The sequence below is a fragment of the Kogia breviceps genome, chromosome 11 (genome assembly GCF_026419965.1).
Source record: "Kogia breviceps isolate mKogBre1 chromosome 11, mKogBre1 haplotype 1, whole genome shotgun sequence".
NCBI lineage: Eukaryota > Metazoa > Chordata > Mammalia > Artiodactyla > Physeteridae > Kogia > Kogia breviceps.
This window is the reverse complement of record NC_081320.1, coordinates 81,097,586-81,123,134: the sequence shown is the minus strand read 5'-3', so window position 1 is coordinate 81,123,134 and position 25,549 is coordinate 81,097,586. Positions and strand designations below refer to the sequence as shown.

At 53.1% G+C, this 25,549-nt stretch overlaps 1 protein-coding gene across 1 annotated transcript; it reads left to right on the top strand.

The window, feature by feature from the left end:
- Positions 1-696: 696 nt before the first annotated feature.
- Positions 697-25,549, top strand: TOGARAM2 (TOG array regulator of axonemal microtubules 2). Its single transcript, XM_067006925.1, is given in 10 exon segments — positions 697-953; positions 2,497-2,543; positions 5,677-5,921; positions 6,939-7,024; positions 8,243-8,445; positions 8,672-8,836; positions 11,627-11,871; positions 12,949-13,165; positions 21,160-21,246; positions 25,206-25,549. Coding segments are annotated over 10 exon segments (1,896 nt in total).

Sequence of the window (25,549 nt, the reverse complement as noted above, 5' to 3'; positions counted from 1 at the left end):
CTGGCCCTCCTTGGCCCCTCCTGGAGCTTGATTAATGCAAACTGCTCCTCAGGAGAGGTCCCCCCTGGCCCGGCCGCAGTGGTGTCTCAGAGAAGAGGAGAGAACCCCAGGAAGGTGCTGGGGATGCTGGCAGTGGGTTCAGTCGGCAAGCCCTGGGCATGTGTCATTCAGCCGGCCAGGCCTCCTGGATGTGGGATCAGCCTCGGGCCAGCTCTCTCTGCTCTGTATTTCATCGCCTGCCTATTCCTCTGTAAAGAACGTGGGGGGATCTGTCTGCAAAGATTCTTAGTGTCTTTGGGCAAGTGGCTCTTCGCACAGCTGCATAAAGTCAGTGAGGCCCGGCTCCCCCTGTGCCCCTTGGACGGTGAAGGTGAGAAGGGAGTAGGGTGAGGGGTAGGAGCAGTTGTCATTCGAGGTGGGAGATGCCAGCCAGAGATTTCTGTCCAAGGGCCTGGGCTCAGTGAGGAAACACACATGGGCTGCTAGGGCTCCCGGTTTCCAAAAGTTGGGGCCATGGAATCTGGGTTGGGAGGAGGCCATATAGGCTTCCTGCTACGCAAGTATTTCTGGGGAAGGACATGAGCAGTGATGGAGGGCCTATGACGGGCTAGATAGAATCACAAGGTGTTACAGGCACCTATTTAATTCTTACAGCAACTCTATCAAGTCAGTACTATTACTATCCCCATTTTATAGATGAGGAAACTGAGGCTAAGAAAGGTTACGTACTGGCCAGAGGTCACACAGCTGGAAGATGCAGGATCAGGATTCAAACCCAGCTCTGCCTGCTGCCGAGGCCTGGATGTTTATACTACCTGCCCTTCAGCCTCTAGAAGCAGCTTGAGAGCTGAACCAGAATCGGACCCAGAGGCCAACTGCAGCAAAACCAGGAGTTATATGCCAATGACATCCCTGCCCAAGCCTGCTGCACTGGCGCTTGCTTTGGTTGCCAGGTGTCCTCTCTCTCTGGCAGCCCACAGGACAGGCTGGCCACTTGGGAGGGCCCAGCCCTGGGTGAGCCCTGGAGGAAACGAGGCCGTGGGGGAAACGCCCCAGGGATTTGGTGCCCCGTGCCCACCTCAGGCAGCCAGGGGCAACCACAGGGATCTCCCAGCTCCACCGCTGCCCCCCAAACCTGTTAGTGCTCCTGGGCAGTGGTGGGTTCCATGGCGAAGACGCACTGGATGGGCTCCCTAGGCTGGGTGCCCTGGGGGGTTTGCCTGCTGGCTCCAAAACACACAACCCCTCCACGTAGGTCCAGATCCAAGAGGCTGTGCGTGTTCCAGGGAGCAACTCTGAGTCTTGGCTGGTCCAGGCCCATCCTGAAGCCCTCCTATAGGCCTCGGGTCCCCTGACCTCCACAGGCCCCTAGGATAGGGGCCCCTGGATCTGGGCAGGCACTGAAATGGGCTCTCCTACTCTGCCTGTCTTCTAACCACCCCGGCCTGGGTCATTCCGCTGAGTGAATCCTCTGAGGCCAGAGCACAGGATGTTGTGTTACAGTCCTTTCGTTGTGGCTTGTGACCCTGCCAGCCTCCCAGGGGGTTCTGCTGTCTATGCATTTCCCCATGAGAAGAGAAAAATCCATGTTGGATGATGTGTAGCTGGTCTTCACGGGAATGTAAGCCCCATGAAGGCAGGGATGGCCATCTGTCTTAGTGATGCTGTATTCCCGCTAAAACCAGTGCCGGGAATGCCCCATCTTCCTTTCCTGTGCTTAGTTTGGGATTGAACCTCTGTTACAGAACAGTGGTGATTTCCCATCAGCAGCAAAGGGGGTCAATCCCTCTAGACCCTGAGGGGCATGGGTCGGGGGATCACTGAGCTCTCATGGAGTGGGGGCAGTTTGGAGGACTTGAACTCAGTCTACTCTGAGCTGAAGGAGATTTTTTTTTTTTTTTTTTTTTGCGGTACACGGGCCTCTCACTGCTGTGGCCTCTCTCATTGCGGAGCACAGGCTCCGGACGCACAGGCTCAGCGGCTGTGGCTCACGGGCCCAGCCGCTCCGCGGCACATGGGATCCTCCCGGACCGGGGCACGAACCCGTGTCCCCTGCATTGGCAGGCGGACTCTCAACAACTGCGCCACCAGGGAAGCCCTGAGCTGAAGGAGATTTATCCTCATCTGCTGCAGCCGCTCTCCTGCGGACAGAGCAGGGCACGGGGCTCCCTTTTGGACTGAGCTGTTGCATGTGGAGGCTGGCTTCCTGGGGAATTGATGGGCTGTGCCTCTGGAAAATAGGGCTCAGAGCTGTGTCTGGACACTGAGGCTGGCCTGGCCTGCCGGTCAGCCTGCCCTCAAGTTTGCAGAAGGGACTGCATCTCCTGCGGCTTTGAAGCCCTGGCCAGGAGCCTCTTTACAGGGCCACCCATGGCTCCCTCGGCTGTGTTCCCCCCTTGGCCCTTGCCCCCTGCTGGAGCTAGCCTGGGTTCCTCACAGCAGCAGCTCTTTCTTGCCATCTCTCATGGGTGCTTTTTTCTCCCCCATTCTTTTAAGATTGGTTCGGGAGAGTGGGCCTCGGGAGAAGACCCCCAGATCTCTGGGTATGTACTCGCCGTGCACACCCCCATGTGTTTTTGGTATTTTTTAATATTTTTTTTTTTTTTTTTTTTGCTGTACGCGGGCCTCTCACTGTTGTGGCCTCTCCCGTTGCGGAGCACAGGCTCCGGACGTGCAGGCTCAGCGGCCATGGCTCACGGGCCCAGCCGCTCCGCGGCATGTGGGATCCTCCCGGACCGGGGCACAAACCCGTATCCCCTGCATCGGCAGGCGGACTCTCAACCACTGTGTCACCAGGGAAGCCCCCCATGTGTTTTTTGACTCTCTGGTTCCTGGGCTGGGTCATGGGATCAGAATTAGGGCCAGAGGAGACCTGGGTGCTGTCAGACTCAAGTCCCTCATTTCACAGCCGGGAAAGCAGAAGTAACCCTGGTGCCACGGACGGTGGCCCCTGCTCTGTGCCACCCTCCACCAGCGCAAGTCGCTTCATGAACACCCAGCTGAGAGAGACAGCGCTGTCCCCATTTGACAGAGGAAGGAGTTGAACTGAAGCTGGACCTTCTCCCTGGCCTCAGGGCACAGAAAGCAGCCTTAATACATTTGCACGCAGGTCCTCACGGCTCCAAAGCTGGCGCTTCTGACCCATCGTGTGTCTGCTGCCCCTGCGCGGTTCTAAGTGAATAGAGGATTCCTCTCCAGAGTGAGAAATTAAACCCCATCCCACAACGCCTTAGTCAGCCCATCCCGGAAGGTTTCAGCATCACGGGGAATACAGCGAACCCGGGCTGGCAGTGAGGCCGGTGGCCGAGGCCCAGGGAGGCTCTCCAGCCTGGTGACCTAGTTTGTGGAGAGGATGGAAGGTTGGGGGAGGGGACCTGGGCGGAGCCCGCTGAGCCTGGGCCGCAGGCGTTGGGGGGCTAGAGGCAGCTGCTGTGCTGACCGGCAGGAGGGAGTGGACTCTTGTCTAGCTTCCCAGCAGGTTACTCTGTAATCAGCTCAGCAGGTGGGTCAGTTGGCCAGGGGGAGGCTGCTGCCCAAGAGGCCCCAGGATTAAGATGCTCAGCTGGGCCCGAGAGGCAGGCCTGGCACAGAAACCTCTGTGGTGGCTGCATCTCCCCCTCTCCCCTGCTGGGCTGCTGTGGGGTAGCTGGGCCAGGCTGGTGTGGTGCACACTGGCACCCAGTGTCCCTTAAGAGCTACCCTGAGAGCACAGGAATGGGGCTTTGGGCCAGGGGACACGAGCCTGTAGCTACTCCCTTGTCTGCCTCACCAGCTTGCTGCTTGAGAACCAGGTCCCCAGGGGGCAGGGGCCAGGCTGCTTGGACAAGGCTTTCTAGGGTGTCTCTTGGAGGCATAGGTGAGAAGGGGCTACAAAGTGACAAAGTCCTTAAGGGGCTCTCTGACCCTCCAGCTGTCGGCTGGGAACAACATTGCCCAATTTGGGGACCACGTCTGGCACGTAGTAGGGGCTCACGTGGTATTGTCTGAAGCTGAGGGCTTCCCTCAATCTTGTGGCTTTTCTGCAGTCCCTGCCCTGGTCAGCTGGCACCTGGACACCTGGACCCTCGGTCCTACCTTACTTCTGGGCAGATGGAGGCTTCGCCCCTCCTCCCTCTCGGCCCTGGATCCTTCTCCCAGGAGGGATCTTTGGCAGAAGGTGTGGGCCAGGCAGAGATCTGGGGTGACCCGGGAGCCCTGCCGGATCCCCAGACTCAACACACCCTTTCTGGGACTTCCCTGCAGTGGTTAAGAATCCGCCTTCCAATGCAGGGGACACAGGCTTGATCCCTGGTCAGGGAACTAAGATCCCACATGTCACGGGGCAACTAAGCCCACGTGCCACAACTACTGAGCCCATGTGCTCTGGAGCCCACATGCCACAACTAGAGAGCCCTCGCGTTGCAACCACCGAGCCCGCGCACCACAACTAGAGAGAAGCCCGTGTGCCACAAGGAAGATCCCGCGTGCCGCAACTAAGACCAGATGCGGCCAAATAAATAAATATTTAAAAAAGAAAAGAAAAAAAAAATACGCTTTTCAGCCTCAGGCAGCCCCAGATGGTGCCCCCATTCCAGAGGACTCCTGATTTGCAAGTTCACTCAAGGACAGTGAACTCCAAACTTTGTGAGCAGGAGAACCTGGTTAACATTTCTTTCATTGAAAGAAAACGAATGGGAACTTCCCTGGTGGCGCAGTGGTTGAGATTCCGCCTGCCAATGTAGGGGACACGGGTTCGAGCCCTGGTCTGGGAAGATCCCACATGCCGTGGAGCAACTAGGCCCCTGAGCCACAACTACTGAGCCTGCACGTCTGGAGCCTGTGCTCCGTAACAAGAGAGGCCGCGACAGTGAGAGACCCGTGCACCGTGATGAAGAGTGGCCCCTGCTCGCCCGCCGCAACTGGAGAAAGCCCTCGCACAGCAACGAAGACCCAACACAGCCAAAAATAAATTAATTAATTTTAAAAGAAAGAAAGAAAACGAATGACCCTACCCGCACACTGCCTCTATTACCAGAAATGTGCTCTTTGAAGCCATTAATTGGGAAAATATAGAATGACAAAGAGATACTATGGATTTGATGTCATTTGGAAATGAATTTGTATTTTATCAATCGTAAGAGCGCCTGAAGGTCACTGGGTCTCAGCTTTCCCGTCTGTAAAATGAGAGCCCTGGGCTGGCATTAGTTCTCTGGGCCCTTCATGCTGTGTCATAGTCTCAGATAGGAGCATGGTGGTATATAACAGTCAGTGGGCTCATTTTATTTTTCCTCTTTCTGAAGTACACAGCTCCCAGTTAAAACAAACTTACGTTCTCAGGAAATATCTTAAACCTCTTAGATAACCGATCTGCCCCTATTTCCTGCCCAGCATCCCCCCACCCCCAGTCTTAGAAGAAGGTGTGCAATACTAGTTGAGTGAATGGATAGAGGGATGAAAGGAGAAGGGTGTTCGTCCTTGGGCAGCCTGTTCTATATGTGCCAGTGCCGCCCTGTAGAGTAAATTTAACCTGTGTCTTTCTCCAGCAAGGAAGCGTTGGGCAGAAGAACCGAGGGTGAGGGGCTTAGGCAGGAAAATGTCACACCAACCACGGGGTCATAGAGCCTCGGCCCCAAAGGGATGGCGGCTGCTCCTGGGTGCTGCGCGTCCTCAGCTCCATTCTTGTTCTCTACTCCTCAGAGCCAAAACCTTTGGTCCTGCCCGTCAGAGACAGGTCTGCTGCCCCTGAGACGCCTGCCCTGCCTTCATCTCTGTCTGCTCCTACTCTGACAGCCTCCTCCTTCGGCCGCACCGAAGAAACCCAACCCTTGCCAAAAGAAGAGGACCAGAAGGAGAGCGGCACCAAGGTACCTGGAAAGCGAGGGGAAGAGGAAGCTGGGGTCGGAGTGGACCACTGGCTGAACACACGCACGTTTCTGAAATATGTAAGTGTGGGACCAGCTTGAGGAAAGCAAGGAAGAGCCCCGAGGCAGCTGCCCCTAGTACTTGAGGACAGAACCTGTATATGGATTGGGGGTGAAGGCTGGAGAAAAGAAGAGAGGAGCAGAGGATGGAGGTGAGGGAGACTAGGTGCAGGGAAGAGTACACTGAGGAGCTGGGAGGGGGGGATGAGGGAAGAAGGGGGTCACACACGGTTCAGAAGCAAGTAGGATGTGGGGGAGAGTGCAGAGGGGCTTAGGTGAACCAAGCCTAGTAATTTGAACCAACACCCAAGATAGCAACCCGGAGGCAGCTGACTCAGAGGCAGATCAGCCAAAGGCCTGTGCTTGACAGGCTGACAAATACCTTGCACTTCTAAGGTGACCTTGATCCAGATGATTCATCCAGATTCTCGTCTGGATGAATTTAGTGAAACGTGGAGAGTCACTGTTACGGTCATTATTTGAAACAGAGGTATAAGAGTGCAATAAACACATCTTGAAAGCCTGCTACATGCATCTTCTATGGGATGCAGTGATGCTGATAAGGTCCAGGCACCACATCCTCCCACTCCAGCGAGGGTGATGGACCATGAGACAAAGGAAGAACAATTCAGGGCCATGAAATGATCTCATCCTCCACCCCACCTTAGCCACTCACTCCCATGCTTATACCGTAGACCTCGGCACTGCAAACAACTTCACCACCGTCACTTCTCAACCTCAAGCACCCCGTTCACTCACCACCTTCTCCTACTGCTCTAGCTCAATCCATCCTAATATTCCAGCTCCAGCACTTGTCCTTCTCCTGCATTAGCAATGTTCTCCTTGAAACTGGATCATTCCCACCAGCATCCTAGCTCTCTGTTTCCTCTCTCATCGTAAAAACCAAACCAAACCAAAGAAAAATGTTGCCTTGTCTCTCTCCTCGTCCTCTCCTGAGTGCAGGCCAGTTGGGCTTAGTCCCCGCCGGCCCCACTGAAACTGCCGCCATTGAGGCATCAGTGAGACCACCTTCCCAAGTGCAACACATCTCAGTGCTCTTCCAGCTTGACCCGTCGCCAGCTTTTGTGGCTCATCTTTCTTGAATTCCCCACTGAGGGACGGAGGTGAGGGATGGCTTCTTTCTTGCTTCTCTGACTACATCAAAGTTAGCTCCTTCCTGGTCCTTCTTTGCTGCTGCCTTCTCGTCTTCCTGACCTCTACGTACTGGAGCCCCCAAGGCTCAGACCTCTAGCGTCTTATCTACTTATACTGACCCCTGTGACTTGATCCAGCCCATGGCATTAGGTACCACCTCTATGCTGAGGACTCCCAAATCTCCCTCTCCGGCCCAGACTTTCCCCAGTCTCCAGTAGCTGTTAAATTATATGACTATGTTTATATAGAACTGATCCTCAACATCTCCGTTTAGGTCTCTAATTATATCTCAAACTTACCTCGTCCAAGACTTAACTGTTGCACACTTACCCCTGCAAAACCTCCTTTTCCCAGTGTCTCCTCTCCATGAATGGCAGTAAAAGGCAACTCCAGCCTTCCGGCTGCTCCGGCCCCAAATCTTGGGCCCATCCCTGCCTTCTGTCTTTCTCTCTCATCCCACACCTCATATATCAGCCAAAGCTGTGGGCTCTACTTTTGAAACATGTCCAGAATCTAGCCATTCTACCAGCTTTATTCCTGCCAGCCTAGTCCAAGTCCCACCTCATGGGAACCCTTTGTTCTATTTTTGCAGCTTCTAGTGAGTCTTAAATTATTTCAGAATAAACAGTTATTAAAAACAACACTTAGAGAATACCCCCCATCCAGCCAAAGAAAGAGGGAAAAAAAAGAATCAGATCACGTCACTCTCCTGCTCAAAACCTCCAGTGGCTTTGCTGTGTCCTCCAGAGGAAAAGCCCAAGTCCCCACCACGGACCACAGGGCCCAGTGCACTGTGGCTCCGGCCCCGCCCCACCACCTCCGACCTGTGTCCTGCTTCTGCTCTGACTCGGGGTGCTTCTGCCGGTGTCCTCCTCAGGACTCCCAGCCACGCCCAGTGCACTTCAGCCTCAGGGCCTGCTCCTCGCTCCATTTATGTCTCTGCTTCAAGTTCACCGCCTCTGGGGGTCCCTCTGGGTCTCCCTACCTGAAACAGAAGCCCCGTCACCCTGTGTCCCTTACTTGCCTTCCGGTGCATGTTGCCTGATATTAGAGGCTGTCGTTTGCTGTCATCTCCCCACTCCATGTGTCTCATGGAGAGCAAGGCCTTTGACCTTTTTTTCATTCTCGGAACAGCAATCAGCACACAGGAGCCACTCACATTCCTGATGATGGAATGAATGAAAAAGGTATAGAAAGCACAGTTGGGTCCCCAAGGCGATGGAGTTTGCCTTGATCTTGTACCGGGTCCAGGTCACCGTTGCCAGGTCTGCCCAGGAGAAGAAGCGGCTGAAGCAGATGAAGGAGATGGAGTTGGTCTGGAGAGTGAAGGAGCCGGAGAGGGAGCTCGCTTCCCAGAGCCTGGGCTCCCAGAGGACCTTGATGAAGGAAGGTACTGGGTGCTTGGGAAGGCTCCCTCAGGCTGAGGAGACTTCTCAGCCAACAGCTGGGCCAAAAGAGAGGCTGTCGACGCCTCCCACCCTTTCTGTCCTGAGACTGGACAGGGAGCCACGTCTGCTGTCCCGTAGCTCACCGATGGGCCCACTTCCAACGGGGGACTCTGGGGCCGGGGGACAGGCAGGACCAGCTCTGTCCTCGGACTTCCTCTGCCTCCACAGGCCTCCTTACCCTCCGGGGCAGTAGGACCCTCTCCGTGCCCACTGGGCCGAGCAGCCCCTGCAGAAACAACGCCGGCGTCGTCCGGAAGAAGCGGGCCAACCGGGCCCCACTGTCCAGCATCTCTTTCAGCAAGCAGGAGCTCAGCTTTGCCCGCCATGCTTCAGGTGGGACCTAGACCAACTGGTTGGGGGGCACGTGTCCACCTCGCTATGCTGTCTTGGGGTGCTTTGGGGTGTGGCAAGGGTGACTTCTCCTTCTCTGCTTCTGCCAGTTGCCCATGTTAGAGGAGGGGGCAGCCTGGGGTGGTCACCTTGCCAGAGGGACGAACAGTGTCTGGAAGTCAGAAGTATCTGTGGGCCAGGCTGGGGACCCAGGGTGTTGTAACGGGAATTGTGGATGGCTGGACAGGTGTGCCCAGCCTGCGTGACATGTCCTAGAGGACTCACCAGTGCACCAGGACCACAGATGCTGGGAAGCAGCCTCCATGGAAGTAGCTGGAAACACCAGGAAGAGGAAAAAAGGGTTCTGAGAAGACCCTGGGTTCTTGCTTGTTGCCTCATAAAATGTCAGGGCTGGACAGGGCTGGTGACAGACTGGGATCTGAGGACCTGAAGGTTCTATGGGACACTCAGGAAGGTGCCAAGGGAAAAGGGGAGGCCCTGTCCCCATTCTACCAGAGGAGTGTCTATTTTGCCTCCCCTTTTTGAACACTGGGGCTCCACGTGGGATTTCATTTGAAAAGATTTTGCTAGTAAAGAACATTTGAAAACAACCAACTTGGTTCAGAGTTTCTTTAAATGTGGACATTGTTGGTAGAATAGAGCATCATTTTTGTGCTAGAAATAATATTGACTGACCTCCCTTTTCTGTTCTCTTTCTATCCTTTTGATTCCGTCAAGTAGAAAGTCTTAATCTGGTGCTAGTTTTTAGCACCTCTCTAAGACTTGTGAATCTCCTTTTTAAACAGAGAGATCCTTCTCCCAGCTTGAGACGTCAGAAACTGACTGTCCTTTTATAGCTGGAGTTTACGATGTTCTTTACTGTACATATTTATCTTATACCATGACAAATAATAATTTACCAATTATGGTAGTGACATAACTTTCCCTTTAAAATAAACTTATTAGGATTTGAAAAGTGGGTTGATTTGAAGAAAAGTACCATGTAAATAAAGTAAAAGTAGTTTAGAGATATAGCCAAAAAATCATGAAATTGGTAACTGAATGGTTGATAATTGGGAAATATTGAGCTATCTAACCTAAGCCACTCATTTTATAGACAACAGAGACTCAAGGTCACTCAAGGTCTCTCAAGGTGATGGTGGCCCATAGGGACTAAGACTTTGGCTAATGAATCTTGATCCAATGGCAAAGCTGAGAGGAGAATCCAGGAATGAGTTCTTTTTTTTCTTGGTTTTAAATAAAGGACTGTCCCAATTCAGATTTACCCAGGACCTCCTAGATAGGCCATAGTGAAAGTCACATAAAGATGAACCTCTGAGGAAAACTAGGCAGGAAGTGAGAGCTCTGGATTCCAGTTCGGGCTCTGTTGATGGAGGATCTGAGGCACTGTGGGTGTCCCCAGCCTCTGTGGGCCTCTGGTGCCTCAGCTCTGTGATTTGAGCATTGGACCAGATGGAAGCCTCCAAACGTCCTTCCTGTTCTAGAATTTTATGATCCAGGCATCTGTCCCCAAGGAAGGAGAGCCTAGAAAACGTGATCTGATTTTTAATTTTAAAAAAATCTGATTTTAAAAAATTAATTACTTAATTAATTAACTATGCTGTGCCATCTGTACCGGAACATGCCAATTTATCCCACAAGATGCGGCTCGCCTGTCACCTTCTCCCAGAAGCTCTCTCTGACTCTCTGCCCTCATGTCCTCCGGTCGGACCGGTTGCCCCTTCTTCAGTCCTCCGTCTCCCATTGGTCTGTGAGCTTCTCAGGGCAAAGTCCACATCTCTCGTCTCATTATTCTCAGTGTCCGGCACTTCTCTTGGAACTCCGTAGGCAAAGAGTGTGGAATGTAGGGATGGATGTCTGAATGATGTTGGGCTCTATTGGGTGGGACCCGGGTGTAGCGCATGAGCTCAGAGACCCAGGTCTGAGTTGGCGGTGGGGGATTGGAGTGCTGTGTGAAGCGGCTCCCATGCTGGCTGAAACAGGCCGGGGGAAATGATGGGCATGTGATCCCAACGGAAGACAACAGGGCTTCTTAACATTTCCCTAGTTCCGGAGGAGTGTGAGCAGAGCCTAGGCAGCCAGGGGTCAGGATACAGGCTCCCGGTAAGACCTTCCCCCACTCTTAGATTAAACTGTGCCAGTGATCCTTCCGTGGATTTCCACCCCTTCAGTCCAAGCTCCCTCACCCCATTCTTTTTTTCTTTTTTAAAATTTATATATTTATTCATTTATTTCATTTTTGCTGCATTGGGTCTTCGCTGCTGCACACGGGCTTTCTCTAGTTGCAGTGAGCGGGGGCTACTCTTCGTTGCGGGGTGCAGGCTTCTCATTGTGGTGGCTTCTCTTGTTTCGGAGCACGGGCTCTAGGTGCGCGGGCTTCAGTAGTTGTGGCACACGGGCTTCAGTAGTTGTGGCGCACGGGCTTAGTTGCTCCGCAGCATGTGGGATCTTCCCGGACCAGGGCTCGAACCCACGTCCCCTGCATTGGCAGGAGGATTCTTAACCACTGTGCCACCAGGGAAGTCCCCCTCACCCCATTCTTAACATAGCTTCTGAAAAGAGGAAAAAATGGCAGGAAGAGAGAACCCTGCCGCCTGATAAGGGGCTAGAGCTCTAGGCAACCAAACTGTTGCCCCTGAGGAAAAAGCATTTCCAGAGTTCCCAAGGCCTGTGTCCCCAGGCAGCAGGTGTAGGGGAAGCTGGGGTGGACAATGCTGCAAGTGAAACTCTTGTTTCAGCCCCACCTGTCTTTGGGGCTTGTGCATGGGACAGGAGATGTGTCCATCCCCTGGGGCTGCCCAGGTCAGACGCTCCTTCCACGTAGGCTCAGCTCCAGTGGCCTGCGGCTGGCAGGGCTGCTCTCCTCCATGCGGGGTGCCTTGGAGATGGCGGAGCAGCTGTGGGAGCTGACACGGCTGCTGGAGGCCGAGGAGTACCAGTCTCGGATGGAAGGCGTGGGGCGGCTCCTTGAGCACTGCAAGGCCAAGCCAGAGCTCATCACCGCCAACCTGGTCCGGGTGAGTGCTGTCCCATCTCTGCCCTGTCTTTCCCTGGTGGGTGCAACTTTGGAAAACTAGGGACAGGGTTGGACATCGCGCCAGACCCTTCAGGGTGAAGGGAGCCTGACAAGCACTTGCTATCCAATTGCCACGGTAACGCCATAAGACCATCTGGAAGTGGCCAACTGCGCAAGGGCATCGCCTCCTGCTGGGTGCATTGGGACCACTCAGAGATGTCCTGGGTGTCTTTCATCCTCCCAGCAGTTTTACAGGGAGGAGGGCAGAGGTGGAGGATGCTGCAGCTAAGGGCTACTCCTGATCCAGCTATGCACGTGAGGTTTTGGGGGCAGAACATGGGATTCGGAGTAGGCACAGGCTTTCACAGGCTGGAAATGAGGGCAGATGCCTGCTACTTCCGGAAATGAGGCTGCTGACACTCTACATAGAGGAGTAGTTAAGACGTAGGCTTCAAGTTTCTTACTAGCTGTGTGATCTGGGCAAGTCATTTAACCTTTGTCAGACTCAGTTTTTGTTTTGGTGGGGCTTTTTTGTTTGTTTGTTTGTTTTTGCGGTACGCAGGCCTCTCACCGCTGTGGCCTCTCCCGTTGCGGAGCTCAGGCTCCGGATGCGCAGGCTCAGCGGCCATGGCTCACGGGCCCAGCCGCTCCGCGGCATGTGGGATCCTCCCGGACCGGGGCACAAACCCGTGTCCCCTGCATCGGCAGGCGGACTCTCAACCACTGCGCCACCAGGGAAGCCCTGTTTGTTTGTTTTTTAATGGTAAACTGAGGACGAGAACACGTGCCTCATGGGTCGTTAAGATCACTCCATGAGTGAGTGCGGAGCACTTAACAAGATGCTCTACACCCTACACCCTTTGCGCTCATCGAGTACTCAGTGTACAGTCGTTTCCCCTCTTGTCCTCCTCCCCTTTGAGAGGTGAGCTCTTCTTCATCGCTGGGAATGTTCTGGCATAGGCTGGATGGCCCCTGTCAGGGATGCAGGAGGAGTACCCTCTGAGGGCAGTTAGTTGGGCTGTGGGACTCCCGCCCAGCCTGGGTTCCCATGGGCTCTTGGTTTCTGTTCCCTCAACAGGTCTTTGATGCTTTCACCCCAAGGCTTCAGGATTCCAGCAAGAAAGTAAACCAGTGGGCGCTGGAGTCCCTCTCCAAGATGATGCCCCTCCTGAGAGAGAGCTTACAGCCTAGGCTGCTCTCCATCATCATTGCCGTGGCAGACAACCTCAACTCCAAGAATGCAGGAATTTACACTGCTGTGGCGACGGCGCTGGATGTGACGATTGAGAGTCTGGGTGAGCCTGCCCACAGCCCCTGCTTGGCTCGGGTAGGCAGCTGGCTCCCTCCATTGTCCGTCCGTAGGGTTAGGGTTGGACATTCCCACTTTCCCTGATTGAGAATCAGCAGAGCAGTGAAAGGCATTGATTGGCTCTCAGGCCAGATATTTCCCCAGAGGTTGTGTAGGGCAGGGGTGGGCAGCCCAGGGCCTCCCAGGTTCTTGGTTGGCAGGCTTTTCCATGGGACGTCCACCTGTTAGAAGAGGAGGAGATGTGGAGCATATCTAGTCTTGCTTTCTCGTGATACACGTGATGGAAATGACTCACCCCAGGTCACACAGCACCACAGCGAGTGAGCCAACAGGGCACTGATGGAAAAACAGATCACAATTGCCAAGAAGGAGTTAGGAGTTGTCAAACTGTTTTAGTTGTAGAGATGGTAGCAGGGGATGTGGCTTGTATGGGGACCAGGCAGGATGCTGGTGAGACAGTAGGGCAAGCCTGTTTGAGAGGATGAAGGTGGCCACCGTGGTTGTCTGACATGGGAGTCAAGCTGGGACCCATTGGCTTTTTGATCATGGAATGAATGAGGGTTGCCTTTTAGGAAGACTGGGGCCAGGGCTTGGGGTGGGAGGGATTGGGGGTGAGGGGTGGAGTGTGAGGGTGGAGTGGAGGCTTGGGGGAGGAATGAAAAGAACAAAAAGGTGGGAGCTATGGGAGAGACATCAGGAAAGGCAGGAGCTCCTCCGTTCCTTATGTGCTTTGCAGTAGCTCTTCTTGGTTCTTGAACATTAGGTGGAACTTTTGGTGCATCTATTGATACTTCTGTTACCCATTCCTTTTGTAGATGATTAGATGGTGATATTTGGTGTATCTAGTACACAGACTGAAGTGCAAGTTCGAAACCTCCGGTGTGTGAGAACGTAGTACATGATAGACGTATGTCCAGGCCAGTAGAACCACGAGTTTTCACAAACTAATCTTGCCTTGCTGTGAGGAAATGTATGATCTGAGAACTGCTGTTGGCCTCGTTGCCATATGTCCTGATGAACACAGAGCAACGTCCTGCCTCTAGGACGCGCCAAGCATCCCTGTGGTGAGGCTGGAAACACTGCCTGGCACACCAACCCCTCCTCCCCATCCTGCACCCTGGCCTGAGTGCAGCTCCCTGGGGCTGGGACAGCAGCTGTGTCCTTGGCTGGAGCCTCCAGGAGACGTTTCAGTTACAAATCAAAGGTCTGGTCAGGCCCTTCTCCGACTCTCGAGATCATAAATATTGTCAATTTCCTCTCTTCATCTCAGAGGGAATTTATGATTTGCTGAGTTTGTTGCTGTAGAACAAACAAAATAAATCCAGCTCTAAATTACGGCTTGTTCTCAGCGCTGCTCTGGGTAAGTGAGATTGCTGTTGCCAACAGCCAAGGCTCTTGGTAAATCACCGTGGGCCCTATATTTATTGGGAAAACCTGCACCAAGCAAAATAGGCTTTTAGCTATTTGAAGAGGCTAAGCACCCTTGTTTGGTGAGAGGAGCTTTTAACTCTTCCCCCTCCAGGTGTTTTAGTTTCCCCTTTTGGCCTTTGTGTCGGTCTCCTCCTGCACGCTGGAGCATGGGAACTTTGGGCTGCAGAATCTGGTGTCTCACACTGTTGCAAGACTTGGATCCCCTCTACATGGGGCCCTGCTGTTTCCGATTGGGCTGGACACCCTGGAAAGGAGGCCTGGGGATGGCCTGCTTCTGTGATTTGGCCACACCTTGAGGCAGGTTGCAGCAACCAGGAAGACGCCTATACTTCTCATTTCCTCCTGGGACAGGGTCTCCTTGGGGATGGCTGACGATGCTCCTTCTGGCCCATCAGCCGGAGGATTTGGTGCGGGGAGAATGGAGGCAAGTGAGAGGGGCACTGCCCTTCTCTCTAATCCTTAGGTCAGCGCTAGGCTGGAATGGAATGGGGTCAAAGGGATGGATGGAGCCCACTAACCCCCTGGCACAAGGCTCCAAAGTGTCAGTCCAGGGTGTTGGCTCCAGGTCATTTGAGCAGGCGTGGTCAAGGGCTTTGCTGTGAGCCATACTCTCTCAAGCCAATCAGCAACGTTGGTTTGGGAAGTGTTCTTAACTGTGACGTAATGAGCCCGCTTCTAAATCCGTGAAGTTCAGAACTATAGAGGGATTAGGTTGCCAATGAGAATTCATCACTGTCAGGGAGTACCGGGGGTGGAATCAGGTTCTCCCAGGGAATGGTTCTCTTCTGCCTGGAATGGTCTAGGCCTGGCCTGCAGAGGGGAAAATGGATGCAAGTAACGAAATTTCCCACTGTCCCGGGGGATTCGGTGGTGGACACAGAGGCTGGGGCAGGTGTGACAGGAGAGGAAGGTGTACATCTTCCTTCCCATATCACCCAGGCTGAGCCCGGCCAGCTCTAGTCGACCTTTAGCATCCAGAGGCCCCTCCTGGAAGCGGCTTGGAGCCCTTCGAGCAGCGGGAGATTTCTCCCAAGCCGGATTCTTCGTGCCCCAGGAGGCATTCTGGGCTCCAGGCTGGAGAGGAGCTCTGAAGTGCTGTGAAATAAATGTGTGGAAAGTCACAGCATGTTACTGTCTGTTTCCTGCTCAACGGGGTCCAGGGAGGTCAAGAACACAGGTGAGGCAGGCCATCTTCTGGCACAAAGTCCAGATCGCACAGCCAAACTGGGGGGTTGGTCTTCCTAGGTGACCTCTTGATTCTGGAATTGGGTGACAAAATCCACACATCAGCCACCACACCTCTCCCAGTCCCTTCCTTTTCCCTAGGGTGAGTGGGGCGGTGATGCACTGGTTGACAGAGCAGGTGGCATTTCTGCCCACGTCCCCTTTGGGGGGACAGTAAAAAAGGAGACGTTGGGAGCCTTATTCCCTGACCTCTGCCCTTTGTCATGGCCTGCCTTAAGGCCTCTCTGGGGCTGAGCCTGGAGTGGCACCCTTTCTGCTCCTCACCAAGACCCTCTGATTTCAGGGGAGTTTGTTCCAGGGATCAAGGCAGTTCCTCAGCAGACTGGCTGGTTCTGTCTTTGGGCTCTGTTACTGGGTTAGTTACAGAAGAAACTTCACTAATTAAAGCATCGGGCTGCTGACAGCTCACCACACTCCTGGTTAGACTGAACGCCAGAAAAAGTTCTCTTAATGTAGGGCAGCCCCTGGCCAGTGCTGGAGGAAGCAGATAAACTCAGAAATGGGCAGCTTCAGATCTACAATACTTCTGCTCTTTTGCTCTGACTTTATTTAGTTTTTTGTTATTATTTTTTAATAAATTTACTTATTTATTTATTTTTGGCTGCTTTGGGTCTTCATTGCTGCGTGTGGGCTTCCTCTAGTTGCGGTGAGGAGGGAGCTACTCTTCGTTGTGGTGCACGGGCTTCTCATTGCGGTGGCTGGTCTTTGTTGCAGAGCACAGGCTCTAGGTGCGTGGTCTTCAGTAGCTGTGGCACGTGGGCTCAGTAGTTGTGGTGCACGGGCTTAGTTGCTCCGTGGCATGTGGGATCTTCCTGGACCAGGGCTCGAACCCATGTCCCCTGCATTGGCAGGCAGATTCTTAACCACTATGCCACCAGGGGAGCCCCTGTAAATACAATTTTGACTTCGCTCCTTTCATTTAACACCACCCAGTTTCCCATGCTGTTATGTAGTCTTTCTAGTTAACTTAAATATATTAATATAAACTTTATTTTCCTCCACTGTAAAAGTCATACTTATTAATTATTGAGAAAGTGAAAAATATGAAGCCTTTGGAAGGAAAAAAACTTACAGTCCCAACTCCTAAAAGAAACCATTATTAACATTTAGCATTTTGTGTGTGTGTGTGTTACGCGGGCCTCTCACTGCTGTGGCCTCTCCCGTTGCGGAGCACAGGCTCCGGACGCGCAGGCTCAGCGGCCATGGCTCACGGGCCCAGCTGCTCTGCGGCATGTGGGATCTTCCCGGACCGGGGCATGAACCCGCGTCCCCTGCATCGGCAGGCGGACTCTCAACCACTGCGCCACCAGGGAAGCCCAATATTTAGCATTTTTTATGTTAGGTATTTTTTTCTGTGCATCTTTGTGTACAGTGTCATGATAATATTACATATTTAAACTTGCATCCTTCTCTAGAAAAAGCAGAGCGTGGGCATTATATATAATTACACACTTGAGTCACTTTTAACAGTTCCATCATGTGCTATGGCATAGCTTGTATTTTTGTGTTTCAGTGGATCTTCCCCAGTTTTCCTGCAATGAACAGACCTAGTTTTCCTGGCCACGGAGAATTTGGCTGTGTGACGTATTATAACTTACTGAGTCTTCTGCTTATTGTTGGGAGCCCGGTTTGACTGCAGTGTCTTTGCTGCCACTGTCCAGGTAGCATGCTTCTTATGTTTCGTTAAAAGCTCTTCTCTGGCTTCCCGGTAGCCTGGGGATGACGTGGCTCAGCGGCCTTGGGGTTTGGCTGAATAGAACAGGTGAGAGGCCCGCTAGCCCTCAGCCCCACTGCGGGGAGGGGAGGCCAAGCTGCCTGGCTTGCCAGCCCGTGGCTATTTTCTCTATATTGAAGGGCTTTGCTTGCCCTTTTGTGTAGCAGCACCAAAGCCAGTGTGGCTTCCTTGTGGTGTGGAAGAGAAGCCTATGGAAACCCTGGGCTAGGCTAACAGAGCAGGATTTTTTAAGTTTTTGAAAATTAGATTCCAGCCTCTTAATTGGACTCCCTACCATGAAGGTTGCTGGGCTTTCAGAGTATTTTAGGTAGTAATAGTAACAGAAGCCACAATAACTGATACTTGCATAGTAATTATCTGCTCAAGGCACTGTCCTAAGCAGTTCTATGAGGAAGGTATTAGTATTATCCCTGTTTTACAGATGGGTAAACTGTGGTTTAGAGAGGGTAAGTGACTTGTCCAATGTCACACAGTAAAACATGGAAGATCCAGGAGATCTGGACCCAGAGTCCACCCCCTTAGCTGCTGTCTCATTAAACGTGGGTGTGACCTGAAAGGTGAGCCATCACCATGGAAGTAGTCAGAGGCAGAGAGGCAGCTACTCGGGGTGGTGTCTGGGGTTTATAGACCAGTTTGGGCCAACTTAGTGTCTCTGCTTCAACATTGCCTTGTTCGCCACAAGCATTTATTGGGCACCTGTTGTGTGCCAGGCACCACGTGGGCTGGCACAGATGTCTGCTGGACGTGCATTTTCAAGGTTCTTCACTTCTCTCAGGCTCTGGGAGGCCATGCCAGTGGCCAGGAGAGGGGAGGTCTAGCGGCGCCCAGAGAATGTCCTGGATTGAGTGTTGATGGGGGAGAGCAAGGAGGGAGACGTCCTTGGTCTCAGAGGTGAGCTCATGGCTGATGATGGGGGTGGGGCCGACAGAAGCACCTGGAAACAATGATGCAGGTGATGTTGATAATAGAAATCTCTTCTTGGGCTTCCCTGGTGGCGCAGTGGTTGAGAGTCCGCCTGCCGATGCAGGGGACGCGGGTTCGTGCCCCGGTCCGGGAAGATCCCACATGCTGCGGAGCGGCTGGGCCCGTGAGCCATGGCTGCTGAGCCTGCGCGTCCGGAGCCTCTGCTCCGCAACGGGAGAGGCCACAACAGAGAAAGGCCCGCGTACTGAAAAAAAAAAAAAAAAAAAAAGAAGAAATCTCTTCTTACACATTTACAGTTTTACCAGGACACCCCGAGGCCACATCTCACTAACTGAAATATTCTAGAGTCTGGCCTCTCTTTTATCTCCCAGAACAAATTATTTTAAAGACTCTGGACTTATGGATGGAGCTTTTGCAAGCTGCAGAGATGTACATGAAGTGCAAGTGTACATTTTCTGCTCTATATTTCGTACGGGTCTCAGCAGGAGAGCAAGGGAAGTAGGAGTTAGCTCTTAACTGGAAGGGTTTCCTGATGGGAAAAACAAAGCTTTGCTTGCACATCTCTGGGCATGCTGGGTTCTGTGGAAGGAGCTCAGAGAAGGTGGAACCTGCCTGGAAAGACTGCCTTAGGCAGGTTGCTAATCTCTGTCCCCTGCAAAGAGAAATCTGGTCTTGAGATGGTCAGCGGCCTGAAGTCCAGGACACACTTGCTGGGGCTGCTGTGGTAACGCACCTCGCCTCCCAGACAGGCGCAGGAAGGCCCACAGCGGCATCCCTGAGGAATGCATTTTGCTGAGTGCCCACCTCCCACGGGATTCTGCTGCGCCTGCTGCGCCTGCTGCGGTTGCAGATGTTGGGAGCTGGGCATGCTGGGTGCCTCCAGCGGTCAAGGAGAGGAAATCCATGGGTAAAAGGAGATGGGTCCTGCCTTGTTGATTTTCTAGGTTAGCATCCCTTTCTTAGGTGAAGAGTCACTTTCCTCACCTTGCTCGTCCATCTTTTATGAGGGATGCAGGACTTCAAGCTTAACAGTTTGGGAAACCAGGAGACGTCAGCTGGAACGGGGAAGAGGAGCAGCTTCTAGATTCAGTAGCTGTGGGATCTGGCTGGAGTTGACTTCAGAAATACAGTCAAAGAATGTCAGAGAGCCTCTTTATCCCCAAACATCCCCCAGCCCATTTGCTGGGGTTTCACCATTAGTGGTTCATCTCTAATAAACACTCCTTTAAGATCCCAGTGGAGAAGAGCTCGGGCCCCAGCCTTCACCCATGGGTGTGGCTGGGTAGAAGGAGAGCTGGGCTCTTGGGGCAGTGTGGCTGGAGTGCTTGGTGTAGGGGTGCTGGGAGGTTATAAATAAATGACTGAGAGATCATATGCGCTCCCCCTACCCCTAACCTGCACAATTCCCTCCTCTGACCCTAGCAGAGCCAGCCAGGGGCTTCCGCTCCTGACAGGGTGACCAACCATCCCGGTTTACCAGAGATGTGGGGCTTTCAGTGCTAAAATGGGGAAGGTTCTGGGCAGACTGAGATGTGTTGGTCACCCTAGCTGCAGAACCCCAGGCTCTTGCTTACATGAGCATGGAGCCTCCCACCGTGTTAGAGTTCACGTTCATGTGTCTGTCTCCTCCGCCAAGGAGTCTCCTGAGGGGGAAAAGGAGCAGGAAGACCAGGTCTTATTTAGTTCTTAGCTCCATGCCTATTATTTAGAGGGTATCAGTAAATGTTCAATGTCAAAATAACCGGCCATCTGGTAGTGGGTACATTTTGCTGGTTAGAGCCCAAGTTCGGGCTTTGAAGAGAGCCGTGATTTCTGAATTCCGATCCTAGCCCTTTACTGACCTTTGGTATAATCGTGGCTCAGTGCCTCAGTTTCCCCTAAAACTGTATCTCTATATCCACATCTATATCTATTCATCCATCTATCTCTATATATCATTCACCTATCTGTCTGTTATCTATCATCTACAGCTATCATATGTAATACTTCATCTATCATCTACCTATTATTTATATCTATCACCTACTTGTCTGTCTACCTACCTCTCGATTATTTAGCTATTTCTATCTCATCTATCAATCGTGCACCTGTCATCAATCATCTGTATCTACCTATTGATCGATCTATTGATCTACCTACCTCTTTTGCCCCAAAGCTCACAGCAGTTTTGAGAAAGCACAGACGATATGAACCGATCTGTGAGAGTAAATGGGGCCTGTAATAGTGTAACTATCACTGTTTCCCAAACACCCCATGTACATTCACTTCTTTTTTTTTTTTTTTTTTTTGCAGTACGCGGGCCTCTCACTGTTGTGGCCTCTCCCGTTGCGGAGCACAGGCTCCGGATGCGCAGGCTCAGCGGCCATGGCCCACGGGCCCAGCCGCTCCGCGGCATGTGGGATCTTCCCGGACTGGGGCAGGAACCCGTGTCCCCTGCATCGGCAGGCGGACTCTCAACCACTGTGCCATCAGGGAAGCCCATACATTCACTTTTTAAAGTGGCCCCATTATAACCTGGAAAAATTAATTCAGCTTCCCAAAGCGGCTCTTCCCTATGTAGGTGCTGTGGGTACCTAACCTTGAACAGTTGGTGCCTTCGCTCGGGCCACAGCATCATGGCCACTGACGTTTTCCGTCTCTTCCAGACAACTCTGGCCTCCTACAAGCGTTTGCTGGGCGGGTGCATTTCCTGAGTGGCCGCACAGTGCTTGATGTCACAGAACATCTGTCCGGTGAGCATCCAGCCTTCCAGCCTGTCTCTGTTCTTCTTCTCTCCTGGCATGTAGTTGAACCCCCTACTTATCTTAGACCCAAAATCATCAAATAATCCCCACAGACCATTTAAAAAATTTGATAACCTGCTTTAAAAAATAATTCCCACATTGCCAGAGACCATCTTTGTTTTTGGTCAAAATGAGGCAGGTCTGTACACAGCCAAAATCGTTTTAACGAAACTATTATGCATTTCTTCCTCTTTGCAACTGGGGCCTCCACTAGCCCCACAGGGTACCTTTGTGTGAGTCAGAAAAGTCCACGCCTCTGGGTCAACACCACCTCGTGGGGGCCTGGCTGGGTCAGCAGCTGCCCTGTTGCTCTGACCGTGGGCAGGTTACTTAACAGGTTACTGAACTTGCCAAAAGCCTCCTCCCCCATACTAGGAGGGTCCCATCTAGGAAGGAGGTAGAAGGACACAATCTGTTCTCTAGACTCCCAAGGGCCCCCCACGAGTCACATGGATCACGCCACCCCCCAGCTTACATCCTTGCGTGGCTCCCAAGCAGTCTCCAGGATGGTGTCCAGGGTCCCCGGAGTGGCCCACAGGTCACTGCCTGGCCTTCTAGGCTCTGCCCCTTTTATTCACCCCCAATGATATGCACTGGGCCATTTACTCCTCATAACAACCCCCCAAGGAGTGTGTGGGTTCCATGGTTGTCCCTTTTGTAGAAATAAGAAACATGGAGCTAAGGAAGGTTAAGTGCCTATGGTCCCTTGACTAGTAATCCAGGATTTGTCTCCAGGAGCTGGGCTGCAGAGCCAAGCCCTCAAGCTCTGTACGGTGCTGCCTCCCCTTGGACGGCCCCTGCCTTGGCCTCCTGGGCGCCAGCACGTTGCAGGGGCAGACCTCCCATCCTCTCCCCGTTGCCTGCCCACGGGCAAAGCCCTTCTCACTCTCCTTCCTCCACCCGGTGATGCCCGCTTGGTCTGGCATCGCCTCCTCTGTCTCCCTTCTCCCTGGCCCTCCGGCCTGAGTTTCGCATGCCAGCCCCAGTCGCTGGCCCAGCCAGGGCCTCCCAGCATTGAGCTCTCCAGGGGTGCTCGGTGCATGTCGCCTGCCCAAGGGCGTCATTCCCGCTCCTCCGCCACCCCATCTCTTGCTCCTGGCCTTGCCTCTGCGCCCCGGTTCAGTCCTCCCCGTGTCCCTGGAGTGGCCCCTTACTTCCGGTCCAGGTGCCAGGCCTGCTCCAAGCAGATGGCGCGAGAGAGGCCAGGATGGGGGCTACGATGCAGCTGCAGTGCCAGGTTGTGGGTGCCCTGGGGTGAGAATGGGGCCACGTAACTGAGACCACCTTGGATATCAGACAAGGAACTCTTTTCTGTTACTCAAAATCAGCATTCTCTGATTACTTGTACAGGTAATTTATGGGCCCCAGAGGCGAGTGGGTATCCATTTACTGTAAATATTACTCTTCTATTTCCAAGAGACCTCAAAAACAAGCGATTCTACATAGTTCTATTAACTCTGTGTCAGCCAGGAACAGGGAAGAAAATTTCAATTGACACAAGGCGTGGACTCATGATAGCACAGCTTAACACGGGAGTAAATCTTTTGCTAATTACTTCAGCTGCCTTTTCAGCTCGATTTTAATGGGGTTTTTCCTCGTGATGCCCCCCTACCAGCTCCCGGTCCACCCGCTCCCCTCAGGCAGGTGAACGTGGACTAAGGGTGGAGGTGAGCTTCCTTGGGGCCGGGGTGTAGATGCCTCACTGCAGGAGGAGAGAGTCCGGGGCTGAGGCGTCAGGAAGGAGGAGTGCGGGAGGTGTGGCAGGTTAGGGGCAGGTGAACCCCTAACCATTTGGTGGGGTCAGGGGAGCCCTGCCTGGGCCTGGCTCCTGGGACAGTTTTCACCTCCGTTTGCAGGAGAGATTCAGTGGAGGTTTAGGAAACCTTTGAGTTAGAGTTGTTCAGTACAGGTGGCTAATCAGATGATTTGTTTTCTTTCTGTTCCCTCTGGCTGCTCCCCTTCCACCTCCCCTTAGGGCTCCTCCCACCCTCCCACCACCCTTGGGGCTGACCAGGTGGCTTTAGGGTTAACTGTGCCCTCCCTTCTTAGCCTGTTTCCAGCACAGGTCACATAACTCTCACCTCTTGGCTCTATTTTATGACACTGGCGCAGCTGGTTTGGCTCACTGGGTGCAGTCCTGCCTTCCCAGGAACGAGGACCGCCTTGACTTTGGAGGGCTCTGTGTCACTAGGAGCCCCCGGGGAGGCCCCCAGTGTGGGGTGCAGGAATCTTGAGGGTATGGCCAGAAAGTCAAGGTACACATTTCATGGGAAATGGCACAGTGAGAGACTCAGGCTGAGCTGAGGGGGCCCGGGCCATCCTCTCCGGTTCCCCACTGTCCCAGGCTGGCTCTGAAATCAGAGGGACCCTGTAGGGCTCCCGCTGCAAAATATCCTGGCAGGTTGGATGAAGTTAAGTTGATGAAGGAAGAACAAATTGGGGGTTTCTCTAAAAATAAAACAAAACTCCAGACCAGCCTCTAAAACGTGGAACTCCAAGAGGTTTGGGGCAGCAAGAGGTGGGAAGAGCGTGGGCTTTAGGGTCAAGGAGGGTTTGGCCTCTGTCCTCTGCTTGTGTTAGCTGTGGGATCTGGGGCCAGCTCCTCGACCCCTGAGCGTTGGTTTCCTCCTCTGTGAAACAGACGAGTGTCCTGCCTCTTGGGTGAGAGTGAAAGGGAGTCACGATGCATAGCTCTGAGCCCTGGACTCAGGCTGGGGCAGTGTTAGTTTCCCGGGTGTGTCTCAGCTCAGGGAACTTTCCAATTTCTTTGCCCCATAAATAAATCAAGTGCTTCTCTAAGCATTGTTTGCCTTCACCAGGACTTATCCTTTGGCAGGATGACAGGCAGTGTGCTGATTATCAAGCAAGTATTTGCACGAATGCACTTAGGGTGATGCGGCCAAGGCTGAGGGCCAGAGCAGCCCCTCCGAAGCGGCTTGGCCGTACCCCTTGATGAGGCCTTGACATTGGAGGCAGCCCTGCAATTACTGTGTGATGGAGAGCTTGCTGGCAGGTTTTAGCCTGTCTCTGGGTTTTCTGGGATCTAGAGAAGGCAGGGGGCCTGGGGTAGCCAGATTTGGGGCGCTCTTCACTGGAATGAAGGGTCTGTGCAGAGCTTGATGGTTTACAAAGCACGTTCATGCCTCCTGCATCACTGCTGGGCTTATCGTGAGGTACGGTATCGAAACTGGGGAGGCCATGCTGGTCTTATCTCCCACTGGCTGTTCTATTTTCCAGAATGCTTCGTTTGAGAGTCTTGACCTTTCTTCCTAGTACAAGTTTTCGCTGTGTGAACTCTCCTAGGTGGTAATGCAGATTAAAGCGCTACTAGGACCAGCTACTCTTTGTCACGTGCCTACTTGCATAGGCACTTCGCCTACATTTATTATCTAACCTCTAACAGTCTTAAGAGTTTGGTTCAGAATTATTATCCTTACTTTACAGATTAGGCAACAGGCTCAGAAAGGTTGGGTGGCTTTCCCAAGCTCACACAGCTAGTAGATAACAGAGGCAGAATAGCAATCCAGATGTGTCTGCCTCTGTCCTTTGCCCTGGGCTTCCGGGACCAGTTATACTATCCTCTGCCCTGAGCCCTTCCACCTTTGCTTACCCCTTCCTCTGTAAAAAAATGTTTAAAAGTGTACTTTATGACTGGTTGGTATGAACACAAATATAAATCAGGCTGAACAGCTTCAGACTTTTTTCTTCTGATTTTAAAAGAATTTAAAACATTGCCACGGACCCCCTAAGTGTGTTATGAGCCCTAAGTAGTGTGTCTAATGGATTAGTGGGCTCTGCTGGGTTGCCTGCCTTTTGGGGGACAGAGTCGGTGTCCCCAGAGAAGGCAGAGGGAGAGAGAGAGAGAGAGTGTTTGACCCAAGTAACTCTCCCTCTTTTCTGCCGGACAGTGTTGGTGGCCTCAGTTTACCCCCCCCGAAAGCCCCAGGCCGCGGAGCGCCACGTACTTCCGGTCCTCTGGTACTTCCTGAACAACATGATCGGGAACGGCATCCGGCCCGGGCGCGGCGGGAACGTCCGCACGGCCGTCTGCCCGCTGTGCGGGAGCCTCCAGTGGCAGACGGGCTCGCGGCTGCAGGACTTGGCAGCCAGCCAGCCAAAGCAAGTCCTCAAAACGCTCCAGGAGCTCTTAGACCCCGAATCCCTGTGAGACAGCCCCAAGGTCACTGACGGGGTGGGGAAGGCACCTGACAGCAAGACAACTGGCAGCTCACGCCCCTTTCATCTGGATTAA